This window comes from Talpa occidentalis, unplaced genomic scaffold (genome assembly GCF_014898055.3).
Source record: "Talpa occidentalis isolate TD23 unplaced genomic scaffold, MPIMG_talOcc4v2.1 talOcc4.5, whole genome shotgun sequence".
Lineage (NCBI taxonomy): Eukaryota > Metazoa > Chordata > Mammalia > Eulipotyphla > Talpidae > Talpa > Talpa occidentalis.
Window position 1 is genome coordinate 2754777 of NW_023604861.1, and position 25251 is coordinate 2780027.

The 25251-nt window shown below is 51.3% G+C and overlaps 1 protein-coding gene across 2 annotated transcripts; it reads left to right on the forward strand.

The window, feature by feature from the left end:
* Nucleotides 1–1800: 1800 nt before the first annotated feature.
* On the forward strand, nt 1801–18772 carry ARGLU1 (arginine and glutamate rich 1). Of its 2 annotated transcripts, none has more exons than XM_037528703.2 (4): nt 1801–2170; nt 8884–9109; nt 11400–11483; nt 17959–18772. In XM_037528703.2, the coding sequence occupies exons 1-4, from the start codon at nt 1824–1826 to the stop codon at nt 18121–18123; spliced, it is 822 nt and encodes a 273-aa protein (XP_037384600.1). In that variant the 5' UTR covers nt 1801–1823; the 3' UTR covers nt 18124–18772. The 2 variants fall into 2 exon arrangements, with proteins under 2 accessions (XP_037384600.1, XP_037384601.1); XM_037528704.1 differs by lacking the exon at nt 17959–18772 and adding an exon at nt 10914–10971 and having other exon boundaries at nt 11400–11482.
* The last annotated feature ends 6479 nt before the right edge of the window (nt 18773–25251 follow it).

Consider the following 25251-nt stretch of genomic DNA (forward strand, 5'->3'; position numbering starts at 1 on the left):
CAAAGACCTGCTAACTGTACTTTATTTTTAATGTTTGTCTTTTCATTGTGCCAGCAGCATTTAGGAACAAACCAGTGTTTCCCCACTACATCAGAGCATGATCCTTATATATTAGATTGTGGAGCTGCTCACATTCCTGTACTTCTTAAAACAGACACACCTTTATTCCTCTTTGTGGAGTATCGCATGAACAATGTGTGCACGCAGAAGATACAGTCTTTTCCGTTGACTCATCCCTTCTGCCTTCAGCAAGGTGCAGGGCTTTCACCGCGCGCTGGTGACCCATCGTCCCAAGGAAGCTATAGTTTCTGTCGCCACAGTGGAGAAAAGGGCTTATTACTTCACTTTTCAGAGGATACTGCTTGTTCCAAAGGGGCGTGTCTAGTTCTTGTTCTACATTTCTCCTGAGTTACGCCTTTGGGGGAATGCGCTGTTAATTAGGCTTCAGGTGTTATAGGACAGGGAGAGGGGCAGCCCAAGCCCCGCAAACCTGCCTATTCTAAATGGGTTCTGCCATCCGCCGCATCAACACAAAACATAGGAGACTTTAATGAAAAGGAACTTTAATAAAACTAGGAAACAATACAGGTAAGGCAAAGAGTCTAGTTTCTAAATGAAGCACCCAAAGTTACCTGTCCCCTCGTGGGTAAAAGTCCATCCAAATGGGATTGGCCCAGAACAAGGCCCCAAAGCCTGCCACAAGTCTAAAGCATCTTCCAGTGGGGACCCACAGCAAAGGGTCACAAACAACCAGACAAGCCCGGAAGGAAAAGAGCAAAATCAACATCAAGATAAAAGCTGCCATTGTCACCTCCCCACGGGTCTCACCCACATCTGTGTCACCTAGTCCACGACCAAAAGACAAGTGCAGTTTCTTCACGTGTCTCTAGGCTCCATGCGCCTCTTTCAGGTCTCCTGGCTCCATCCTGCTTCCTTCCTTCCTCAGTCTCTTCCTGCAGCTTCTTCTCTTGCTGCTCAGCTCCACCCTCCCTTGGGTGGGGCAGGGAACCTCCCCCTTTCCTGGGGACCACCCTGTTGCAATGGCACTGGGCTTTCAGGGCTTCCCCTCAGGTACGAACAGACGGGCCTCTTTGGGGGGCTCTGACAAAGGCACTACGGCGCCCCCCAGGAACACAGCCTCCCAGGCCGGGTTCAGTGGGGTCGCCAGGGTCCGTGAGAGGGCCGGGACCCCGCCAGCCCGCGACCTTCACCTGGGGACCCCAGCGTCCCCAGAGCGACAGGACGACCCGCGTGGGGGGCCCAGCGCGCCCCAAGCCCCGTGCGGCCCGCCCGTGCACCCCAGGCCACCGCCTGGGGGGCCGCGGACAAAGCCAGAGCCTACACCCCAGGCCCCCGTCTAGGCCAGATTCCCCCGCCCTCCCGCGCGCTCTTCCGGTGCGGGCATTTTACGCGACGGCTACGCGCGCCTCAGCGCCGCGACGAGCTACAGGCGCGGCCGCGCCGGCTCCCACGTGTCGGGCTGGCGGAAGGAGCCGAGCGCGCTCGGCGGCTCCCGGCGGCGCTCGGCGGCGCTCGCCACGCCTTCGGCCGCCGTCGGCAGGGGGCGGGGCGCGCACGCCGGCGCGTTCCGCGCGAGGCATTGTGGGAGGGGCGGCCGGTGCAGCCGCGGCTGCCATCTTAGCAACTCCTGGCGTGGCGGCCTGGTCGCCGGCGGCGGCCTGCGCCTCGGGGAGCGGCGGAAAGGCGGCGGGCGGGGAGCGGGCCTCCTCTCGGCCTCCGCGGGGCAGCGGCCGGGGCGGGCGCCGGCGAGGGCGGGCGCGCGCGCGCGGGCCGACGCCCGCGGCCTGGGCGGCGGCGGCAGGATGGGCCGGTCGCGGAGCCGGAGCTCGTCGCGCTCCAAGCACGCCAAGAGCAGCAAGCACAACAAGAAGCGCAGCCGCTCCCGCTCGCGCTCGCGGGACAAGGAGCGCGTGCGCAAGCGCTCCAAGTCCCGGGAAAGCAAGCGCAACCGGCGGCGGGAGTCGCGGTCCCGCTCGCGCTCCACCAACGCGGCCGTGTCCCGGCGCGAGCGCGAGCGCGAGCGCGCGTCGTCCCCGCCCGACCGCATCGACATCTTCGGGCGCACGGTGAGCAAGCGCAGCAGCCTGGACGAGAAGCAGAAGCGCGAGGAGGAGGAGAAGAAGGCCGAGTTCGAGCGGCAGCGCAAAATGTGAGCGGGCCGGGCCGGGCCGGGCCGCGGGGGGCGCGGGGCCGGCTCCCCTCAGCCGCGCGAGCGCCGGGCCGGGCCGCGGGGGGCGGGCGGCGGCCGCGCGGGCCTGAGGAGACGCGTTTTGGCGCGCGGCGCGCCCGGAAGTGCCGGCGGCGGCGCGGCCCGGACGGCGGGAGCCCGCGACGCGGGGTGCGGGGTGCAGGCGGCGGGGCCCGGGCCGGGGCGCGCCCGCCCGAGGGGCGGCCCGGGGGCTGCGGCTCGCGCCTGCCCCGAACTTGCGTACGTCGAAGCTGCGGTTTGGGCCGGGCTCCCCTCCCCGCGGGAGCGCGGGCCTTCGGGGTCCCCCGGGGCCCCCCCACGTGCGGTGCCCTTCGGCGCGACCCCGGGGTCGAGGACGGGGTCTGGGTTGTGAGGTCTCGAGGCAGCAGCCGGGGTCGTGGTCCTCGGCCTCGCCCGCCCGCGGCAGCCCCGGCGCCCGGCCCGGGCTCCGCTCGCCTGTGGCTCCGCCGGCGCCCCGGAGGCCGCTCCCGCGAAGCGCTGTCCGGGCGGCGAGGGTCCCTGGAGTCGCGCTCCGCGTCCCGGTCTCGGCGCGATGCGGGCTTTTGTCTCGGTTCAGACCCGGCGCTCGGGCCGGGCCGTGGATTCCCCACACCACGTGGACGGGCGGGACCGGCCGCGCTTTCTCTCCAGCCGCCGCCGTCAGTCCTCACGCGTGTTGGGAAGGGCTCGGGAGGCAGGAAAGTTAAACCATTCAGAATAATCCTGACAAGGAGTCACACGTGATGAGCTGAGTCGTCTGGGGGCTGGGAACCTCTCCGCAGCTGGGCTGGCGCGGTGCACCCGGAGGCGACACTCCGGGAAATACGGTGTCACTGTCACCCGGGGGCTCAGGGAGCCCCTGAAGGGCGGTTGTACTTGCAGAGTTGAGGATTTGAGAAGCTTTCGCTTCAGAGCGAGAAGCTTCTGCTGTAGAACGCACAACAACGAACATCAAGTGACTACGTGGTTGCCACCACCTTGTCATGCATTGGAAGGACCTGCTTACGTAAACCCAGAATAAATAAGAAAGGCAGGATTCGAGATTTTCCAGCAGTTTCCAAAAGCAAAGTGACTGAGAGGTCAGAGCCCTAACTATAAAAACATTCAGCGAAGGCAGGACCTGCAGAGGAAACGTAAATGCCTCTTTCATGTTTTCCTTCCGCGGTGATGTGTCTGAAAGCCAAACCAAGTGATTGTGTCCCAGCAAACCCGGCTTATATAGAAACCAGTTTTTTGGTTTGGAACAGAATCTTTGACTATAGAGATTAGCCCTTAAATAACTGGCAACAGAGGAACAATTTACAAATTATCAAACATCTCTGAGATAATTGAGTCATGATTGGATGCTCACTGGAAAATGAAGACGTGTAGAAGAAAAGGGACCTTGGTGTGCAAGGAACAACTAGAAACACTTAGTAAACTGCACATGCTGGGAGCAGCCCTGTGAGGCGAGGCGAGGAAGTAGAGCAGCCCAGGAGAACACACCACCCAGAGCATTGAAGAAGGGAGGAGGGGGCAGAGCAGTTCACACTGGTCTGTGCATGTCGTGGGCAGTGCTTCCTGCGGCCTAGGGTCGGGGGGAATCACGTGCAGGGAACTATGCAAAGACCTGGGCTTTAGAATCGGGTAGGAGCAGAAGCAGTTGTCTGCACATCCTTCCAGTTAGGTCCTTCAGCTGACGTTCGCTGAGCGTCTGCTCCGGCCAGGCGCCGTGCCGGTCATACAGAGATGGTGGGTCCCTCGCCAAGATGTTGCTCTAACTTGAACGCAGGTCATAATTCAGCGTAGTAAATGAGGTCGTGGAGACGTGGCCATGGAAAGGGAGCATCCTTGGTGGGTACAGGGGTTGAGGAGAATGGTCTGGAAGTGGAGCAATAGGTGAATGTTACTGAAACAGGAAGTCGCAGCTGAGCTGAAGTCGCGGAGAGACAGGCGAGGTGAACAGATGGGAATCAAGGGGAAGGGAACTTGAGTTTCATCTGGGAAACGGGGAAGGCAGGTGAGGTGGGACTTTGTTTTCTAACAGCACTGACTGCTGGGTAAGGTAGAAGCCGAAGAGGCAGGTACAGTTCAGTCTGCACAGGTACATGCACAGGCAGCTGTTGTGTGGGAAAGTGGGGCAGGTCTGAGAAACTCTCAGGGCAAATGCACTGGCACTGGAGCCTGAGGGAGAGAAGCGGTGCTGCCTGCTCTCCCTGTCAGCACTGGTGAAGGTGTCACGAGCTTGGTGATCAGAGCAGAGGAAGGGTCGGAGGGAGTGACCACTCGTCACTTGCACTCTGGCCAGAGTTGATCCGAGGTTGCTGCAGGATGGAGCCCCCGAGGAAGCCTCAAGAGTAGACAGATGCGAGGAGGGTGCGGAGGGGGAGGAGCAGTTGCTTCTGGAGTTGACAGAACCTCAGGGAGCCACTCTGCAGTTGGAGGAGGAGGACGGGGTCACGTGCGCCTGCAAGCAGCGTCCAGTGTGAGACGGCGGGAGGAGGCAAGTCACGCTCTCCTGTGGGGCTCGTGCACTAGTGACAACGTCTGGCAAAACTGGAAAAGAGATTGCGTGGCCACTTGGGTTCTGAGAGACCGTGAATAAAGCACCTCGGGTTTCCTTGTCTGTGACGTGGACACAGAAGTGCACACTCGGGGCGGCCAGCCGGCGCTGGGGTAAGGCGGACCCCGGTGGACAGCGTCTCATTCCCTCGAGAGCCCAGGCCACGCCTGTGGGCAGCACCCCCGGGCAGCGGGAGGTGGACCTTAAATTTTTCCCCTCCTTTTGGAGCAGCTGAACCACTTGGTTCAAATTCAGTTCAGAAGGACGTTTCGCGTGTTCCCCGTCTTCCCCTCCGCGCTTTTGCTCCTCCGGGGAGGGTCTCGGGCCGGGCGGGCGGCGGGAAGTGACTTGCGGGACTTGAGGAAACTGTCACAGGCGCAGGGACGGGTGTGGCCCGCGGGCAGCTGGGAGCACCATGGCGTGAGGGTTGGGAGCCCTCGCTCGGCTCTGTGCCCAGCGGGCCTCTGAGTGGCCGAGAGAGACAGGGACCCTCGCCGGGCTCGCTGGGCGCGCGGAACGGTTCCTGTGAACGAACCCCTAGTGTGGAACTACGCTCTGGGGGGGCTCGGGCCTGAGACAGGCGGTAGAGCTTCACATCTAGCTGATGGTGAGGAGAATTTTTTAAATTTTTGAAATAATTCCTCGGGCAGTGAGGTCTGTGAGCGCGCCCGCCCCTGCCGCTTGCTCGCGTCTGGGGGAACAGTCGGGGAGTCCAGGGCTTGGGGGCCCCCACCGTGGTGGGGTGGTGGGGCGGAGCCCAGCTGGCACCAGACTCCGTCTCGGGTGGGGGTGGCAGTCCCCGTGGGCAGAGCCTGCCCGTCCTCAGGACGCGGCCCGTGTGGGCTCGCGCGGTTCCTGGACGTGAGTCGGAGGGCGAGTGGGGTGTGCTCCAGACGCTGTTCACGCGCCCCGGGGCCCTGCGCTGGCGTCTTCCTGGACAGGGCTGTGTGGCTGAGCCCGCGCTGCTTGCTTTAAACTCTGTCGCGCTCAGTGTTTACATGAAATACCTGAGCGTGGAGCAGAGGGGCCCCTAAATAGTACACCGTTCTCGCTGGAAAACTGGGAGGTTTCCAGTCAGCGGTGGCACCGACTTGGCGAGGGAACAGATGGAGCCCAGGAGCCCGAGGGAAAAAGATGGACAGAGAAGAGACTCGGCAGAGGGCCCTCCCCGAGCAGCGGGCGGGGCGGTGGTGCTGGTGCTGGTGCTGGCTGCACTTTCCTAGGAAAGGAATGTCCAAAAGCTCTGGACGCTTTTTTCCCCAGAAAGTTTCTGTGTCTTTTAATGAGCCTGATCGCTCCTTTATCGGCTGTCAGGGATGATCATCAGCGTCGTTAATAGAGACGAACTTGTGCTCGGTAATTCGGTGGTGCGTGTGTCCACTGAGCTTTCTGAATTCGCGCGGGGGGGGGGGGCTAAAGGAATATTGAGTTTAAACACTGGATCTAAACATTGATTTGCAATTCTCCCTCCTCACCAAAGAAGCAGGTCAGCCTTACAGGAACGGGGCAAATACAGAGACCTCAGTAGTGCTTGCGGGGCGGCCCCTCTGCCCTGGCTCCTGACCTTGCCGGCCTCCTGGGAGGACCCCGCTGCGGCGCCTGACTGCAGTGTGGTGGCACGGCCTGCGGTTCCTCCAGGAGCCAAGGAAGACGCCGCCTGTGAGAAACTCCGCCAGGCCGGTTCTCATCCCCCCCAGTTCACTGGCTCTTGGGACTTTCCACTCACCCACCCCTTCGGGCTAGAAAGCCCCTGAGCTGTATTAGAACTGACTCCTGGGCCAACACCAGACCTGCCGCCCTGTCTGCCTGTCCCCCAGCCCTCCGGGCGGGTGCTGGGCGGTGGGAGCAGAGACCCAGCGTGCTGACTCCGCTCCTCTGTCTTTCCCTGTAAGTAAGAGCTGCGTGGGGTCAGGCTCCCTTTCTCCCGCCCAGACCCCAGACCCCGGGGCCCTCGCCTCTGTGCGCCCCGCCTGGGCGCACAGCACTCTGGGGGCGAGTCTCCCACCTGCCCCGCATGCCAGAGCGAATTTGACAGCTTTTCTGATAAGCTAACGTGCAGTCTTACCTCATTCTTCTCCCTGTTTTTCACTCCGTATGGAAAATTTCAATTGGAACTATTTTACATTGTCCTTCATTTACGATGTGTGCCGTTTTTGAAATGGCAAGGGAAAAGCGGCTGCTGAGGCTCGTCTGTGTTTACTCATTTCCTCTAAGAACCACTCAGCAGTGCTTGTGTGTGTCCATCTGGATACTTTTGAAACTTTCTATTATGGAAACTTTCTAAATTGGGCAAAAATGGAATATATCATCCTACTGTACCCTTCGTCCAGATTCAGCGGTGGCCACGCCTCGTTTCATCTCTTGCTTCCTTTCTCTTTGGATGAAGTAGAGAAGCATGATGTTTATATTTGGAATGGGATTGATTTATTTTTCTCTTCAAACCACTGCCTGATTTCCTTTATTTTTGTGCTTGATTCTTTCTTTTGGGAGGTTATCTGTTCCTTTTTATTGAGTTACCATCGGTGACGGGTTGTTGAAACTCATGGAGCACTCGCTTTTGTTGGAAGTTTAAAAGGGAGAAGGGCATCATATCATGAGTGTGTGTAGGCTTTTGTTTTGGTTCTTTTTTTAAAAAAAAAATCAGTAATTGGGTGTTGGGGAGGAGGTATTTAAGAAATGGGCCCCGCAGAGTCTGCAGAATGAGCATCGCAAATATGTAGAACCTGCGAGAAATGACGCTCTTTCAGGGAGCTGACACTTCTTCACAGGACACGGTAGAGGTTGGAAATGAAGACACCGAAATGAATCTGAATGTTCGAGAGAGGTGGGATAGAGACACAAGTGGGAACTGATTGACCCTCCCGGAATAGAGTCGCGTTGAAGTAGATTGGCATATTTCAAGATCATGTAGAAAATAGGAGGTCTTTGCTAGTAAATTGTAGATATAATTTATAGTATATTGTAGTAATAACAACTTGCAGATAAATCAGTGCTGTCTCATACACTTGTATGCTAAATGAGTCATCAAAAGATATAAAGGTAACCGTTTTTTATAATTCTGTGAGTTGTGAGATGGGTGAAGCATTAATAAGTTGGCTGTTTTGCATTTAAATATACAGCGGGAAGCTCTGAGGATTCATCTGTTCACCACAAATGGTTGTCTTAGTGCCGTTGTTAAATGGAAATGTAACTTGAACCATGTATGTGATGAAAAATATTCTAGTGGCCATATTTGAAAGAAATCAGTGATTAATTGTGGTAGATCACCACTGCCTCAACGTACATCATTTGAACGTACAGTCAGGAATATATTTGATGGCCTTCATACTTTCTCGTAGTCCTCATCTTAGATTTAGCTCAGACACGTGAGCTGTGGCCACCGATGGCTGTCATGGTCTGCTGTGGGCCGTTTCCACTGCAGTGTCATGCGTATGTCGGTATTTTCAGTGCAGGATTCCGTTTCAAGCAAACAAGTCGGTTTGTAATATCTAAGTGGGATTAAAATTAAGTGTGATACTTCATTGAGCTGTTAGATAGAACTGAAAATAAACATTTTGTCCACTTTTCCATCTCTAAAAGAGTTTTCAGTTGAAAATCACGTAACAGAAGGTATGGTAGACGACATCCAGTTCAGAATCTGAATGAAATCTGTGTCTGGCGTCTCCGCAGTCTGATCGCTTTGCTTGTGTATTTATTCTGGCTTTGTTGGGGGAGCGGGTGGATTTCACTGGCTGGAATTGCTTGCTGACTTGAGCCGCTCAACCACTAGCCTGAGTGGGCTGATGAGCGGAGCAGATCATGTATGTAGCAGCTTGTCCTTTATTATCAAGTTGGTAACATAAGTAGGCCTGTTTCAGATTTATTAATAGTTCTTACGTAAAAGCTAATGAATTAGTAAGCTCTCTTCATATAGTCTTTTGGTTTTTAGAAAACAGGAAAAAGTTTTATGTTGAATTGCTGTATGACTTGACATCTAGTATCTGTCATTTTCTTGAATGTTACCTGAAAACCAAAGGTAAATTCACGGAATTATATAATCAGGCTCAGTGTTATATAGACTTAGAAATTACTTTTGTTTTAGTTGCTATTCTCTTATATCATCTAAGTCATTTTTTCCCATTTTGTTTACTAGTCGGCAGCAGGAAATAGAAGAAAAACTCATCGAGGAAGAAACCGCCCGAAGAGTGGAAGAGTTGGTGGCGAAAAGGGTAGAGGAAGAATTGGAGAAGAGGAAGGATGAAATTGAACGAGAAGTTCTCCGAAGGGTGGAAGAAGCCAAGCGCATCATGGAAAAGCAGTTGCTCGAAGAACTCGAGCGACAGAGACAAGCTGAGCTAGCAGCACAAAAAGCCAGAGAGGTAACGCTCGGTCGTTTGGAAAGTAGAGACAGTCCATGGCAAAACTTTCAGTGTCGGGTGTGCCTCTGCTCAGTTCAGAAAGAGATGGAATACAGACCAATTCCTTTCTCATCTAAACCTGCCATTGCTGCGAAAGTTAATTCTTAGCCTATTCACAAGTGCTGACTGATATTTAAAAGTTATTTCCATAAAACATATTCAAGGATACCTTTTGATTTAATGGAACTGGCTTACATATTTGAAAGTGTTTGAAACTTTTGCCATGGCTGCAGGACTTACATTCTTTCTCGGGAGGGTGGGGGAGTCAGGGAGTGGTGAAGGGCAAAGGTTACAAATCCACCTGTGGTTATGTATTCTTTTCTGTGTCACTCTCGTTACCTAGACTGTGAGAGGCTTTTTGCCTTCAGTCAGAGTAAAAAGAGCAGGGCCTAACGTTGAGTGACAGCGCCTGCTTTTGATAAATAGGTTTTCTTGCTCTTCTTTTTTTCCTCCTCTTATCTTTCACCCCTTACCCCAAATCCTGCTTCAACACAATGGACTAATTCTAGCATTCTGATCATGAGGCCCTCCATTTTCCTAATGTGTTTCAAAGAATCTTTTTAGGAAAAATGTCCAGATTATTCATCCACTTTTTTAGTATCTACTAACAACTCCTTTTTTTCTCTAGAGAGTTATGAAGGAACAGGTTGTCCTTGTCTGGAGTCAAGCTAAACACATGATTTGTTTTATCAGCAGCTGGAGCAGAAGTTGAAAATGTCTTTCTATGAGACAGTAATTTGCTACTGAAGCTTTCTGGCTTGTTTGCACTGATTACTCCAGGGCCCTAAACTTGGCTGAACATCCCTGATGTGCTCGGGGCGCGTCACATTACAGCAATGGGTGCTCTCAGCAGTCTGCGCCGTGGGCGCGGGGTCTGCGGGTGTCTGCCCTAGCAAACCCTGTGGCTGTATTTCCTTGAACTTGAATACTTGGCTCAAAATATATGACTCATTGTCATTTTTAACCTTGGCATTACTGTGGACAAGTTGGCCATCTTACTGAATTCTTTGCTTTCCAGTGAGCTTAGCTGTTCAAATGTATTTTCCTTTGTACTGTCTTTAACTAGATATACAAGTCTATATTTAGTGGCTATCGCAGATTATACAATTGAATGAATAAAATTTTTACTTATATCAGTGCTTTTAATATAAATGAAGATATTTTTGGAGTAATGGTGCTGTCTTGTAGCGAGTTATTAATCATAGGAAGATTTTTTTCTCTTCATTTGCTTTTTGTTTCATATTAACAGTTTTTTTTTTTACACGGACACAACCCTCTGACAGTCTTTCCAAATATTAAAATCATTTGAATATGTATGCTGTGATCTGAACACTGCCCAAACCATCAAGCAGTCTTCATATAGTTTGCATTATAAATTCTCATTAAATTCTCCAAGAGAAAATAAATTACAGCATTTTATTTCCTGTCCATGCACCCCCTGGATTCCTGAATTTCAGTTCAGACTGTAGATGACAAGATAAGCTGCCTTTAGAAATTGTCAACATCTGAATGTTAAGTCCATTTTCCCCATGGAAGAAGCCCTTAGCTCCATGAAGTATGGATTACCATTTGTATTTTTCACTAACAGTAAATGTATTTTTCTTATTAATTGTTTGCCTTAGGAATGATGAATTACATTTTTTGTTCCTTCTTACCATAAACATCTGCATTCCTCAGCTCAGCCTTCCTTGTATGTTGTTTCTTTATAAATGGTTGAGCTGCTGATGCAGGTATTGCCAAGCTAACAGTACAAATCATTTTAAAGAGGAAGCTGGCGCGTATGGCAGCCGAGGAGCACACTCTGCAGGACACTGGACAAGACAGTAAATATTCAACTTTTAATGCTGATTAAAGGAGTATAGGTAAAGAATACGTAGGTATACATGATTGGTGAGACAAATATTCACTTTATTTATATTTTATATATTATTTTTTTAATTTGGTAAATACTATCCAGTTTTGTAGTTGTCCTTGTTGATTTGTGTGATATTAAAGTATTAGTAATAATTGCCAGGAGACTATCATTAGGGAGGGTTTAGTCGGTTGCTATTTGGACTGGGCGGGATGATGTAAATTTAGTGCTAGAGACGAATTGTAGTGGCTGCACAGTTTTATCATTTGTCAGAGAGAAGGTAGCCATACAGCTACCCTGTCAGTCAGATCAAAACAGTTCAGAGAAAGCTTAGTAAATATTGATCAATAAAAATAAACATTTTATTTTTCTGACATGTTAACATGTCCTCCCCTTTAGGAGGAAGAACGTGCAAAACGCGAGGAGCTAGAGCGGATACTCGAAGAGAATAACCGGAAAATCGCGGAGGCACAAGCCAAACTGGTATGTAGGAGGCTTACCTGGGACTCAGTTCACATTTGCTCTGCTGCTTTCAGATTTTACGGAACAGTTATATGCTAGTTTTTAGAGTTCTTCTGACTGCTTTCAGGGATTTGAGGCCACAAGAGTGTGAGAGAGAGAGAGAGAGAGAGAGAGAGAGAGAGAGAGAGTGTGTGTACACACATATATGGACAATTTAGAATTTTAGTCTGGAGAAGATTCCAAAATGTGCAGTGTGGTTTCTTTTCCCCGAAATGTTTCCTGGAGGAAATCCTACTGTCCCCTTTCTTCTCTCATAACCTCATTCACATGTCTGTGCCTGAAGTGCAGCAGCAGAAGCTTAGAGGCGGTCAGCCAGCTGTTGGATAGCGTTTCACTTCATTAGTTTACTCTACAGAATAAGAAGGTACCATGTATTTGATAGTAGTGTGCCAAATTAGTAAATTCTGAAAAGAACTGGATCTTAAGTAATTCTAACATAAAAAAGAAATGTAAAAGGTGATGAACAATTTTAATAAAGCCAAAATAAGAGCATTGAGATCATTTTTTTACATAGAAAATTAATCCATATTGCTTTGATTTTTCCTTCAAGTTCTTTTTTTAGTAGGTAAATGTTGTTTTGGCACATACTCGCATTTAAGGTGAAATAAAACTTTGGTGTCTTTAGAGTTTTTCCATCTAAACGAGTATGTTTTGAATCATTCTAAGTTCTAGGGTTAAAGGACTGTACAAAAATAACTAATCCCAAAAGACAAAACACTAAAACGGGATAGTCAGACATAATAAGTGAACTTTTTTTGTGATGGTGCCATATCTGAAGATCACTTATAATAAGCAAATAACTCAGAGGTGGAAGAAACTTCACTTTGGGTGAATAGGGGTTCAGTGCCCAGTATGAAGACATGACTCTGGAGGCTCTCTTTGTTCTAGACATGGAGAAAACTTTGAGTTAGTTAAAGATGTGTTGGAAATAATATCCATGGGATGACAACTATTGTTAAGTCATACTTTGGGGAATTAAAGCAGGTTGTAAGCCCCAGCTAAGGAAAAAACTTCTGTGATTGAGTTTATAAAAGCACAGAAAAGGGGATTATGTGGATTCCTCTGAGAGTAGGGGTGAAGGACAATCATAAATGTGTCCTATGCTAGAGAATTGTCTTTTTTAAGTGATTGTGGCACAGGTAGGAGCCAGTGCTGGAATTCTCTGCAGCAGCTTAGCAAGTGAGACTCCATGGGTTCTAGAGATTGGTGGTGTTCATGGTTACTATGAAAGGTACACTGCAAGAGAGATTTAATCCTGTTTCCCTGATAAAAAAGAATCTGCTTAGGTAGAAAAAAATATAAATGTAAAGTGGATGAGAAGTCACTGTAAGAGTATCCATACTGTGTGCTCATTAGTAAGTGTGGTGATGCTTTTTTAGTGAGGCCCTGTGAGGAAATTTCAGTGCAGGTAGGAGAAAGTCAGTGGAAGGTGTGACTCTACAGGTTGGGTTTCAGGTGGTAAAGTCTGGTTTGTAAGGCATGGATGTTTCCAGAAGAGTTAAGACATTGAATTGGAACTTAAGACACTGAAGCAAAATCACCAAACGGGTGGGATGGAATTCTTAGGTTCATGGGTAAGAGATTTCTCAGTGTAATAGTTGAGCTTGGGGGTGGCCTAGAGGACCAGCTACAGCAAAGATCCTCAAATTGGTGTTCCTGCCAAGATCTTGCTCCGTTCTGACCTTGGGGTGGCTGACTAGGTGCCTGGAGACAGCTCAGCCTTTTTTGTTTACCTGTATGCACCTTAAAAATACAGCTTGGTGTGTCATTGCTGGGACACGGTTAATTAGCAGGCATTTCTAGAGCAGCATTTCTCTGGTGGTGGTGAGTGACCAGATTTTGTTTTTGTCTTTCAATCCCAATTTGTCTCAGACCTCTACTTCATCTTTAAACTAAATTATCGGGATAAAGAGGTCAGATTGCTGTGAAATGTTCTAAGACACTTTTTCTTGGTTTCTACATATCTTAATCTGGATTGATTGGTTTCCAGACTCTCTCTGTTCCACGCTTAGACTAGTTCTGTGCTGCGGTATTTGAGCTTGACCTAGTGGACTGTGGTGGCATTGTTCTGATGAAATGGTACTGATTAAACTTCAGTGAAAGAATATTTTCACGGAGGCGCAGCAGACCTCTTCTGCCTCGCTCGCTGCTCCCCTCAGCAGTGTATTTCAGTCAGTCTGCCTGTTCTATTCCCCACTCTGTCTCTGGTGAATCCTCTCACCCTCTCGCGTACCTGGCCTGTACCCTGGTTCTTATATGCATAAATGAATAAATCTTTAAAAAAAAAATATTTCACGGAGAAGGCTTGATAAAAATTTAGACATAATTAACCCATTTGCTTCTGGTGTTCAGTAAAGTTGGAAGCATAAGAAATTGTTGCTGTTGGAGAAAAATTAATTATTCGGTTCTCTTGATAGTCATATTGTTGGAGGGCAGCTAGGGTATTTGTAGGAGTTAAGTTACTATATAAAAATGTAAAGTATGTATTGAAGTTTCTTTCAATTTTCTTTTGTTTTTGTCCTTTCCGCAATCATGAGCACAGTTTAATCCATACATACACATAGTAAGTACTACATGAACTGTATTAAAGGACTCATTAAAAGAATAGCTCTTAAAAGGTAGGGGAATTTATTAGAAAACCTTGGACTTTCCTGAGTCTGGCAGTAATGGTGGTTTGTCTTACTGATGCAGCGGTCTGTTTGTTCATGAGATAAGAATGTGCTAGAGATGTGGATGGTTCCTTTGCTTTATATAAAGCAAGAAGAATGGATGCATTCTCACCTCTTAAAAGAGGAAGGGGAGGGAGTAGCCAAACTTAATTTTCATGCAGTCTATATTGAGGAATATTATGTCTAAAAAGCAATGTAGAGATTAAACATAGACATGAAGTTCTTTTGAAGAATTTAATGTGTTAATTGTGGAGACAAGGACCATTCCAAGAAAAGTTAGCTGGTAGTATGGAAATTACGGGTATAGGTATAGAACTGTATATGTGGATATGGGTATAGAACTGTCCTCATTGCCCTGGGAAGTCTTGGGACCTTCCTGGCAGAGGTGCCCCTGAGCTGGTCCTTGGAATAGTTAAGGGTGGGGGTGAGAAAGTGGAGCAGGTAAAGCCCTTTCGGGAAGGATTAGAGTAAGCCTGGAGTGTGGGATCTCAGGACACTGGGGAAAAACGTAGTTGTATTAGTAAGCCAGCTTTGTGTGTAATAAGATGTTTGCTTGGTAAGAGTGGGAGAGATGAGGTTTAAAAAACAGATCAAGGGAAAGAAAGACTGGAAGAGAAAGTGCGCTGAGGGAGATTCTTCAACAGCAACAAAGACCAGCTCCTCGAGAGAAAACCAGCTTCAGAGACCTAGTAAAGGAGGTGATTCATGCAAGTGGGATGTAAAATAGTTACAATCCAGTTGTGAAACTGTATCAGAAAGCTAAGTGATGCGTCCCTCTCTTTCTCCTAATGCTGAGCACCAAATTAGAAGCAACCCCCCCCCCCCCCAAGTACCAAGTGTTGGCAAGGATGTGGTATGAATAAACCCCTTCTTGGTGATCCTGGGAGTTTAAATGTTACGGCCATTTTAGAGAATGACAAGAAGTCAGGAATTAATAACAGGAATAATTTTAAAATAACAGGAATTAATTTTGCTTTTAAAAATTATCTCATGGAAACAGAATCTGATCAAATAAATTTATACACAGAAATGCTTGACATTTAGAATGATGAAAATTGCCCAGGTTTTTAGAAATTACAACATACCTATAGTCAACTTTTCTACATAGTCAAAAAGTATTTGCTGTAATGTAGGGGATTCTACGTGTGTGTTTATATCATCACAAAGTGCATAGACATTTGATTCTGCTCGTTTGAAGAGAGCCTGTATACATGTTTTAATGGATGAAAATGTCAGTGCTGCGAATATTACTCTAATTGATAGAATTATATGTAACTTGTTTTTCCACTTCTACAAGTAATATCACTTTTATTAATGATAAAAGTAACTTGTAGAGACAGTAAAGCTGCATTTAACTAAATTTAATGTAAGTGCCTGTGATGAAAGGTTCCAGGATGGGTCCCAGCCCTGACTGATGCTCCCTTAGCCACAGGGTGAGCGCTCAGCAATTTCAGGTGGTTAAAAAGGGCAGTTTTTGATTATTTCAATTCCAAGTTGTTTATCAAGATACTTGATTTTATCTGCCCATAAGCAAATGGGAAAATACTAACCGACAGGCATTACTTGATTTGTAAAGTCAAAGCGGAACTAACCCATACGTGGCTTGGCTTGGCTTTTTTGGCAGATTGGGTCCTAGTTCTTGGGTTAGTGTTGGCGGCGCGTAGCTGTCAAGTATTTGAAGGGCTGTTGACGAATACAATGGAGAATTTTAATATTCTTTCAGAAAATTTTTTGAAGTCCTCTTCTGCACAGTGTTTTCATGCTATACTTGGGGCAAGCCCAGATACTCTGAAGCGTGAGTTCTAGTATTTGGAAAGGGAGGCCCACTAAGAAAGATGTAAGAAGGACCCTGAAACCTCAGTCTAGTTACACCACAATGCCTGTGGGGAAGCAGTGGACGTGCACGCTTCCTGAGGTGATGGGGTGCAGGTGGTTCTCCACGGTAGAGTCATCTGTGAAAGGCCAGGTCTAAGCAGGAGGGGTGATTGGAAATAAACGTACTGCACAGGTCGGCTTTCGGGGAGGAAAGCAGAATGGCCTGAGCAGAAGGGGCGGGCAGAGGAAGGGGGGAAAGGATCCTGTGAGAGGTCCGGACAGCATGCGCGAGCAAGGGAGTCAGCTCAGCCTCTGTGGGTGGAGGGCGGAGCCTGGAAAAGGAGACCACTCGGGAGTGCGGCTGGGCAGGTGGCAGTGGGCAGTGGGGGAGGTGGCGCTGGGGAGGTAGGACGGCTCTGCTTTCAGGTTAGTGGTGAGGCGTTGAAATCTGGAACGTTGGGTTTTGATGGTGCGTGTCAGTGTCCCAGACGGGCCGGTGGCCAGCTGGCCAGCAGCCTAGGAAGACGTCCAGGGAGAGGAGATGCACTTAGCTCTGCTGGGTGGCCCACTCAGAGTACTGCAGCCTCAGCGCCGTGGGCGGGTCTGCGCCCTTTCCGTGCTGCTTTTCATGCCGCTCGTTCCCATGTTGCTCTTCCTCATCTCCGACCTGGCTTGATGGCAGCGGTTGCACATGTTACATACCAGAGTCCCTGACCTTCCCCAGCTTCTTCATGGTGCCTATAATGCGGTCACACTGGATGTTGCTCCCTGGGGAGGGGGGCCTCCTCTAATGTCTTGACCTTAGTGTTCCGTGGTGAAGAGCAGCGGGGGAAGAGACGCATTGGTGCAAGGTGCAAATGAACGGAAGAGTGACTAGAAACAGGTCACCAACTGTACCGATTTCTGACCGTCTAGATCCTGTCGGTAGAGGGCTGGACATGGGCGCAGCTTCTCACCGGTAGACTTGGCATGGGAGTGGGGAGGCACTTCAGAGGCTGCAGTGGGTGAGTGTTTTCACACCAAGGTTGGCGAGAATGAAGAGGACAGCTCACGTGATGACTGAGAACAAAAACTCAAAATTTGGAACGGGTTTCCTCGACCTTGGAGCAGTTGACCTTTGGGCTTAGATCCCCTTTGCCGGACCGGGCTGTGCGGCGCAGGCTGTGCGGCGGCTTCCCCGTCCTTGCCCTACTGCATGCCACAGGCCACCCCCTCGTGGTGACAGTCGTCATCGGCGTGGCGCTGGCCCGGGCTCCCCTGGGAGAGGGGCTGGTGGCACCCCTGAGCGAAGGGGGTCAGGAGGCGGTGGGGTTGGTTGTCTTTGGGAGACAGGAAGGAGAGACTTGCCGAGGGAGGCCCTCCGGAGACTGGCCTGCACTTTCTTGGCAAAGAGTGGAAATGGCCTAGGGAAGGCAGGAAGGAAGTTGGCGTTGCAGGCTCTGCGGGAGTTGGTCGTACTGGTGTCCATTTCATGGTCGGCCAGAGCAAACAGACGGTGTTGCTTCCTCTGCAGCAAGGGGGCTTTGGTTTGTGCTCGTGTGTTAATCATGCATTGTAGGCCAGCGGAGAATTTTCCTGTGGTTTCCGTACACTTTTCCATCTCTCCGTCTACACAGTAGACAGCATGCTCTAGAAAAGCTCCTGCCTCAGTTCATCACCTGTTAATCCGATACTCTGAAGGTGTAGACAGAAGTAGATACTAAGACAGAATTTCTGCTGCTGATAACTGACACCATCAGCGAAAATTTCACACCATTCCCCAAAATGTGCACGTGCTTTCCCTCCAGCTCGTCCATCTGTTTTGCATTCCCTGTCACTTTTGGTGGGACCCGAGGCAAGGGCATGTTGTCGTATATGCCCCTTGGCTGTAAAGTGTCACCTGGTTTCCAGAGTATTGACTAAGAGAAGACATGAAATTCATGGAAAGTTCTAATTGTACATTTAACTTTCAGGCTGAAGAACAGTTGAGAATTGTCGAGGAACAAAGAAAGATTCATGAGGAAAGGATGAAACTAGAACAAGAGCGACAACGTCAACAAAAAGAAGAACAAAAAATTATCCTGGGCAAGGGGAAGTCCAGACCAAAACTGTCCTTCTCATTAAAAACCCAGGATTAAGTTGCAAACTCTGAACTTTTTACAAAGAAAAATGGAAAAACTTTGTATGGTAGCTTCATGTTGAAGTGGTTTTTTTGTTGTTTTTGTTTTTTTAATTTGGAAAATCTGGAAAGTTAGCTCGTTCTAATGGGGGCTATGCTCTGCAATTCCTTCCCCCCCTCACTCCCTCTTAGTCAAACCCTTATCAGATCATCGCTGTCTGCTCCAAAGTGGTGCATTTCCACCCGCCGGACTCTGCAGGGGTGCGCGCTCTGGGGAAGAGCCAGTCACTCCGTAAACTGTGGATGGTCTGATAAGGTTTTTACTGCCCCGACTTCAGAGTTCCGCTCTGTTTACTACATCATAATGCTGGTTTTTCTGGCTTTTTGTTTTTTTATATATTTATAAAAAAAGAAAAAGTTGGTGATTGCATCGGAAGCCCCAGGGTGCGCCGGACCCCGCTCTGGCGCGTGTAGCCCAGCGCCCCGGGGTGCGGTCGCTCTCCGTGTTCCCGACACAGGTAAGGAAACAGTTGTCAGCTCTGATACCGAACACCTGCAGTTCAGTATTGTCTCTGTTAAGTTTGTTTTATTTCATTGACAAAATCAAACCAGCATTCCCCGATGTGTAAATAAATGATTTTGCTGAATAAAGTAAAGTCTTAAATTCATATGTTGAAGCAATTTTTTTTAAAGTTCTGTTAAGTCTTAAAGAGGGTGGTTTGCTCTTTGAAGTTCGACCATTTAGAACTATGCTATAGTTCCTCTCATTTATACTTTTAACATAGGATTTCTATGTACATTAAATATTCTCATGAATTAGTATTTAATGGCTATTTTTACAAGTATTTAATTTATGCTGATACAGCAATGATGACATCAGTATTACCTTTATGAAGGACTAAGCACCCAGGAAAAGATTCATATTCTCAAGCCTGTGCCTCTGTTATAAGATATATTTGTTACCACCACACTGGGCTTAAAGACTAGAAAAATGCCTATAACAATGTGTAGAGCCTTAGATTATTTTAAAAGTGGGCTGACCGTTAGGAAGAAGCGCAGCTCTGTCCTCTCCCAGAAGGCGAGTTGAGTCCTCCTCGGTGTAGGCTACCTGCATGTTTTGGGGGCCAGCACATTTTACTTCTTAAAAGGTTTTGTTTTGTTCTGCATGTGGCAGCTTGTGGACGACTTCTGTTTCATATATCGAGCCTGCCTCATTTATCCTTACAGACTGTGTGTGCGTCTACTGGTATTAAACCGTTGACTCAAGACAAGGGTGTGGACATAAAATGCTACCTGAGATGCAGCAGCGTGTGTCACCGTCAAAGTTGAGGGAATTATTCTCCAATATTTTTGAGACCATTTGATCAGTCTTTCATAAAAGTGAGAACACATTAACAAGATGACTAGACGGCGAGTTATTTGTGTGCATGCTGAGAAAATGCTGATGCTTTAGTTTGAGCCGTTCAAAGAGTAATTGTGGTAAGGAACAATAAACTCCGTTTAAATATTTTAAAGATAGAATTTTAAATAGGCATGAACTGTAGTGAGAACTGACGTTTAGCGAACATGATACCTAATAAACATTCACTTTACCTGCCTAAGGGGTGAATATAGGTTGCTTCCAAGTCCTTTTTTAATCTCTATAATACAGTTAGCTTTAATTATTTCCTGACTCTTATGACTCTTACACCTTTTTTTTTTTTTTTTTTTTTTAATGTAACCTGCTCCGTGCAGATCCATTGTTCCTAAGTTGTGTATTCACGTTTGGGGAAATGTTTATTTAAAAATTGTTTTGCTATACCAGTGTTCTGACCATTGTATCTAAGAGAGTAGCCTGGACCTAAAAATACTTCAAATCATCTTATGCGTGCCTTTTAATTTAAAAGAAAACTTTATTCCTGCCACATCTGGTGTGAAATCACAGTAAGTCACTTAGTGACATTGCAGTATCTGCTTGCTATTGGGGACTCGGCAGATCCTGAAACTGTTCCTGTGCCAGGCTACAGGACAGAGGATGTAAATTGTTAATAAAATACACCCAATCTTTTCTGTGCTGCAGTGTGTAGTAATTTGTTTTATTTTGTTTCCACTGCCTTTGTATACATAGTATAAAAGTTCAAATTCTCTCCTGATCTATTAGCAGTTTAGATGTTGCCTAATTTATTAAATATGCCTTTCTTCACAATTTGCTTTTTAGGTTATTCTTAATGCATTATAGAATTAATGACTGTTTATTTTTACTACAGTATTTAAAATGTAGTTATTGCCATTTCTATTGTGGAGTTTGCAGAATTATTGTATAAAGCAAACCTTTAAATTAGCTTGGTGTGAGGACTCTTTTTAATGCTTTGCAAAGAGGGGTGGGGTTTGTAGTTGAGCCTGACAGCTCAGTTCCCTGTGCATTTACAGCTTTTAGGCTCTTAGCGCTCACTCCCCGGCCGAGTCACTGAGCTGTGCTATGTCCTTAAATCTTTGTCACCACCTTCCCTGGAGAAAACCAGGTCTTTAATTTGTAGAGGTTTTGTTTCTCATTTTCAGCGGTAAAATAAGCAGTGTTCCTAACTGCCTCATTTTATATTGAAGATCTCCCATTGGTCACAAGTAAAATTTCTCTAAAAGCTGTTACTACGAGCTTGAGCTCCTGTATTCATTTGTACCCATTTTCTATCCCTTTGCCCCCAGAACCATCCCTCTGTTCTGTATTACTCGCCACGAGGCATTCCGAGCTGGCCGCCTCCCTGTGGGACTCGCGTGCCCGCCCCAGTGCCAGGCATTGGTGAGGAACGGCCAGGCAAGGGCCCCGGAAGCGGGCTCTGGGAAGGGCCCTCCGGGGGCGGGAGTCTGGAAGCCCAAGCGCGGCCCCGCGCTTGTGATACTCCGCATTGTCCCTAACACCGCTCTGGACTCCTCCACTGTCGCCTTTGTCCGCGGGACTCTTCCCGATTACTCTGCCGTAGAGTGTCCCGTGCACACGCAGGAGGCCACCCAGGAGCCTGAGCCCCAGCGGGTCTGCATTGGGGCCATTGTCCCTGGCACAGGTGGGCCCAGCACGTTCCTGCGCTGGGCACAGGCTGGACTCGAGGGCCCTTCCTGAGCTGCCAGTGTTGATCAGGGATGTAGGGGCAGTGACATTTTTCAAAGTTTCTTCCAAAGCCATTTAAAGAGTAAAAAAGTCTTTGGTAATTGACAGTGTCACTATTACTCCACCAAAGAGGGGTGAGTGTGATGTCCGTATGTTTTCTGTTTGGTCCAACCGCAAGGTGGCGCGGCCTGGCTGCGTAGGGCTGGAGGTTAGGCTCTACGTGCGTGTGAACCATGATCGTCTCCTAGTTTTGTAAGCTTTCACTTGGAGGGGAGGACGGGGAAGTGCACTATTGAAGCTGGGTTTTAGCTGAAATTCTGTCGGATTTCATTGTAGAGTGGGATAAAGAGGAAAAATTGGTTTCATGGGCCTGGAGGAGATGAGTCGTCTCCTTGGACTGTCACGCCCCTTGCGCGCTTACAGCAGAAGGTAACTCACGCAGCGCCCAGTAGTCTGTGGAGGGCTCTTAAGAGGTCGGGTGTTGGAACTAAAGAGCAACGGGCCAGGCCAGACCAGACAGCTGCCTGTTCCCTGCTGTTCCCTGCTGTTCCCTGCGCGTACACTCCCAAGTCCCACTTGCAGTGGTGCCAGGAGTTTGGCTCCTCTGCTAAACCCATTGGTTTGCAAATAAGGACATGAGGCTTCTTGCCAGGCGCCAAGCCTGAGGAAGCAAAGATTGAGGTGGAGGTTCAATGGCTGCTGAGGGAAATAACTTGGTCCATGAGGCACCGTTACACGGGCTGGAACTCTTCCTGCAGGAGTCACCACTAACCTTGCCAAGGGGAAGCTGGACCCAAGGGCCACTGTCACGATGCTTTTCCTACTGAGCTCCAGCCCCAGTGTGTGACCCTCAGGTGCCACGCAGACAGGCGGGCAGGGTGTGCGGCAAAGGCGGCTTTTAAGAAAGGGTTTCATTACACTCTTGTTTTGAAAGGTCATCTCCTCAAGATGAGCAACATGTCATTTGCATTAGTTGTAAAAGTCTGGTGACTGGTGTGAAATACAGCGTGCAAGCCAGAGACCAGGCGGGCAGGCTTCCCGCCGGGAGTGGGCGAGGTGGGCGCTCCCCGCCGGCACCTCGGCGCGAGTCAGCTCCTCTGCTGCCCGTCAGGATACAGGCAGGGCTTTGCACTCCCACGAAAGCGGCTTTTGAAGTAGGCGTTGGCGGGATACATAGGAAACAGCTTCTGGAGCCCAGAGCCTGCTGAGGAAGTCGGAGACCAGAGGCTGACGGTGAGTGCACGTCCTTGGGCGAAGCTGATCCTGCTATTTTTTAAACAAGCCGCCCGACGTTTGCCTCCGGCTACAGACTGACATTCTCAATTTCTCCAATTGACTCTAATTTCCAGGCATTTTTATTAGCTTGACTTTTGGAGACGTGTCCCTTTACCTAGAGACAGTTGAAGTAACTTCTGCTGAGAGAAAACCTCACGGGGCTGGGTATTGCTGGAGAAGTTAGAGATGGTTACAAACAACCGTGTTTCTCCAATTGTAAGATGCAGGCCCGAGTCGAACAGGCCCTCAGGGACGCGATTTGGTTCTTCTAAATGCCAGCTTAGGCTTGGACATGCCACCTAACTTGTTCTCTGGTCTGGCGTGGCACGGGCAGCCGTGGTTACAGGTGGCTTCGGGTGATGCTTTTAACTCTGGAAATTACTCATCGAAACAGCAGAGCCTTGGCACCCTGAGCTTGCTTCTCCCGAAGCCCTTCGGTCTCTAGGGCGAGACCCAATTTATGAACGTGAGTGGAGGCAGCTCCTCGCACTGAAGTCAGACGATAGCCTGGAAGATTTTATTTGTCGATCAAGTAGACACGAAAAGAAACAACGCCTGAGTGTGCGTTTACATTTTTCTCAAGGCAAAATGCTCTGGATGTGAGAATATCTGACTTGCTAAAAATGGAAGCCAGGGTTATTTTCAGACAATGCAAATGTCCATCTTTCCTCTGGCTTGCTGGGAGAGGATGTAGCAGTTCAGAGGTCACAACTCAGGCTTCACGACATGTTTGCTAAATAGGCAGCGCGGCGCGGGCAGTTTTAGTTCCTTCGCAAAATTGCACGCGCGTCCTGAAGGTTCTTCAGCTGGTTAAAACGACCCCCTCTCGCCGCTGAGAGGGGACACCGCCGAGCCCCTGCTGGGTTTCCAGGCCCCCTGGGAATCTGCCAGTTATTCCCCGTCAGTTTTTACCGTCTTGGAGCCTTAAAAAGGTAATTTCTTCATATTAAAGGTTTATTAGCAACTGGACTGCCTCCCCTCGACTGGAATAATGTGACCAGGGTTTTTAACCCCACTCGTGGAAACGCATCATATGATGTTCAGCGTTTCCAAAAACGAGCTCTCCGGGCCAGGACTCTTCAGCAGTTGCCACGTGCAGGAGACCCTCGTAAAGTCCAAGCGGGCTGCGCTGCCCTTTGCCTTTTCCTTTTCGGCGCGGCCGAGCGGAAGACTCGGCCCAGGAACGGCGTTTGCAGGAACGGGGTCGGGGCCGCGGCGCCGGGGAGGGAGGGAACCCCGGCGCCCACGTTGTTTCCGGAACGCGCGGGCGACGGCGTGTTGGTGCCCGGCTCAGCCGTCCACCCGTCCGGCCGCCGGCTCTGCGGGGCGCCCCGGCTGCAGGCCACTCGCAGAGACTCAGCCCGGGCTCGGGGCGCGAGCAGACCGGGGCCCCGCGCCGGGCGCAGAGGCGGGGTGCGCGCGCGGACGCCCGGCGGCCGCTGGTGGGCGCTGTGGGTCCGTGGAAGCGCCGGCTCCGGGCGGCTGGTGCCGGCCGCGCGGCGGAGCCCGGGGTGCGGAGCGCCCGCGCCTCCCCGCTGGGGCGCCGTTCGTCACCGTCACCCCTAAATTCCCGGCCACCTTGGGGAGGCGAGCGTGTGTCCCGCGGGTTAATCAGGAAGCAGGTCCCGCGGCGGGCGCGGGGGTGCTGGCTGCCCGGGGGCGCGGGGGCACTTCAGGGGGTGCGACCTGGGCGGGCCGGGGTGCGCCCCGACGTGCGGGGCCGCGCGCGGCCCCGGCGGGGTTCGGCGCCCCGCAGCCCTGCGGCTGAGATCTGCTGCCCCGAGCAGGGGCGCGACGCCCCGGGCGGCCCGGGGTGGGGGGCGGGCGGGGCGCGAGCGCGCCCTGGCCGAGGGGCCCTCGCGGGACGGGCACACCCGCGGGGCGCACGGCCCTCGGCTGCGGCCGAACTTTCGGCCCGGACGCGCTCCTCCGCTGGGGCCCGCGCCCCCGGCCGCCCCCCGCGCCCCCCGCGCCCCCCGCGCCCCCGCCCGGGCCGCCCGCCGCTCGGGGCGCCGTGCGCGCGCAGGCCCCGCTCCCCGCCGCCGGGCCGGGGCGGGGCTCACCTGTCAGCGGCGCCCCCGGCGGCGCCCAATGCGGCGCGGGGCGGCCGACGGACGCGCGGGGCGGCCAACCAGCGCGCGGGGCGGCGCGGCGGCCAATGGGCGGCGCGGCGCGGGGCGGGGCCCGGCGTTTATAGCGCCCTGACAGCGCGCCCGCCGCGCTGACTCCTGGCGGGGACGCGGCGCCGGCCGGAGAGGAGCCGCGCAGGCCGGTCCCGGCGCCCTCCCCGCACACAAAGGCCCGCGCGCCCGGCGCCGCGCCGGGGACCGACCCTCCGCCTGCGCCGCCGGCCGGAGCCGCGAGGACCGAGGAGGCCCCGCGCCCGGAGGCGCCCCCGCCGCCCGCGCCCGCGCCCCGCGCCCCGGGACATGGAAGCTCGCCGCCGCGGCCCCCGCGCGCTCGGGCCGCCGCCCGCGCCCCTGGATCTATAGTGCGAGGCGGCCCCGCTCGGGGCGCTGCGCCCCCGCCCGCGCCTCCGCCTCGCCGCCCGGCGCCCCGGCGCGCGCCCTCCCCGCCGCCCCGCGCCCGGCACCCTGGAGCCTCACGGGAGCCGGCCGTCCACGCTGCGTCCGGCGGGGCGCCCGGGAGCCCCGAGCCCGCCTCGCCGCCGCGCCCCGCGCCCGCGCGCCCGCCCCGCGCCCTGAGGACCCCGAGGGGAGCCCCTGCGACCCGGCTGGAGCCGCGCGGCGCGCCCGGAGTGTCGGCGCGCTTCCCCTGGCCGCCCGCGGG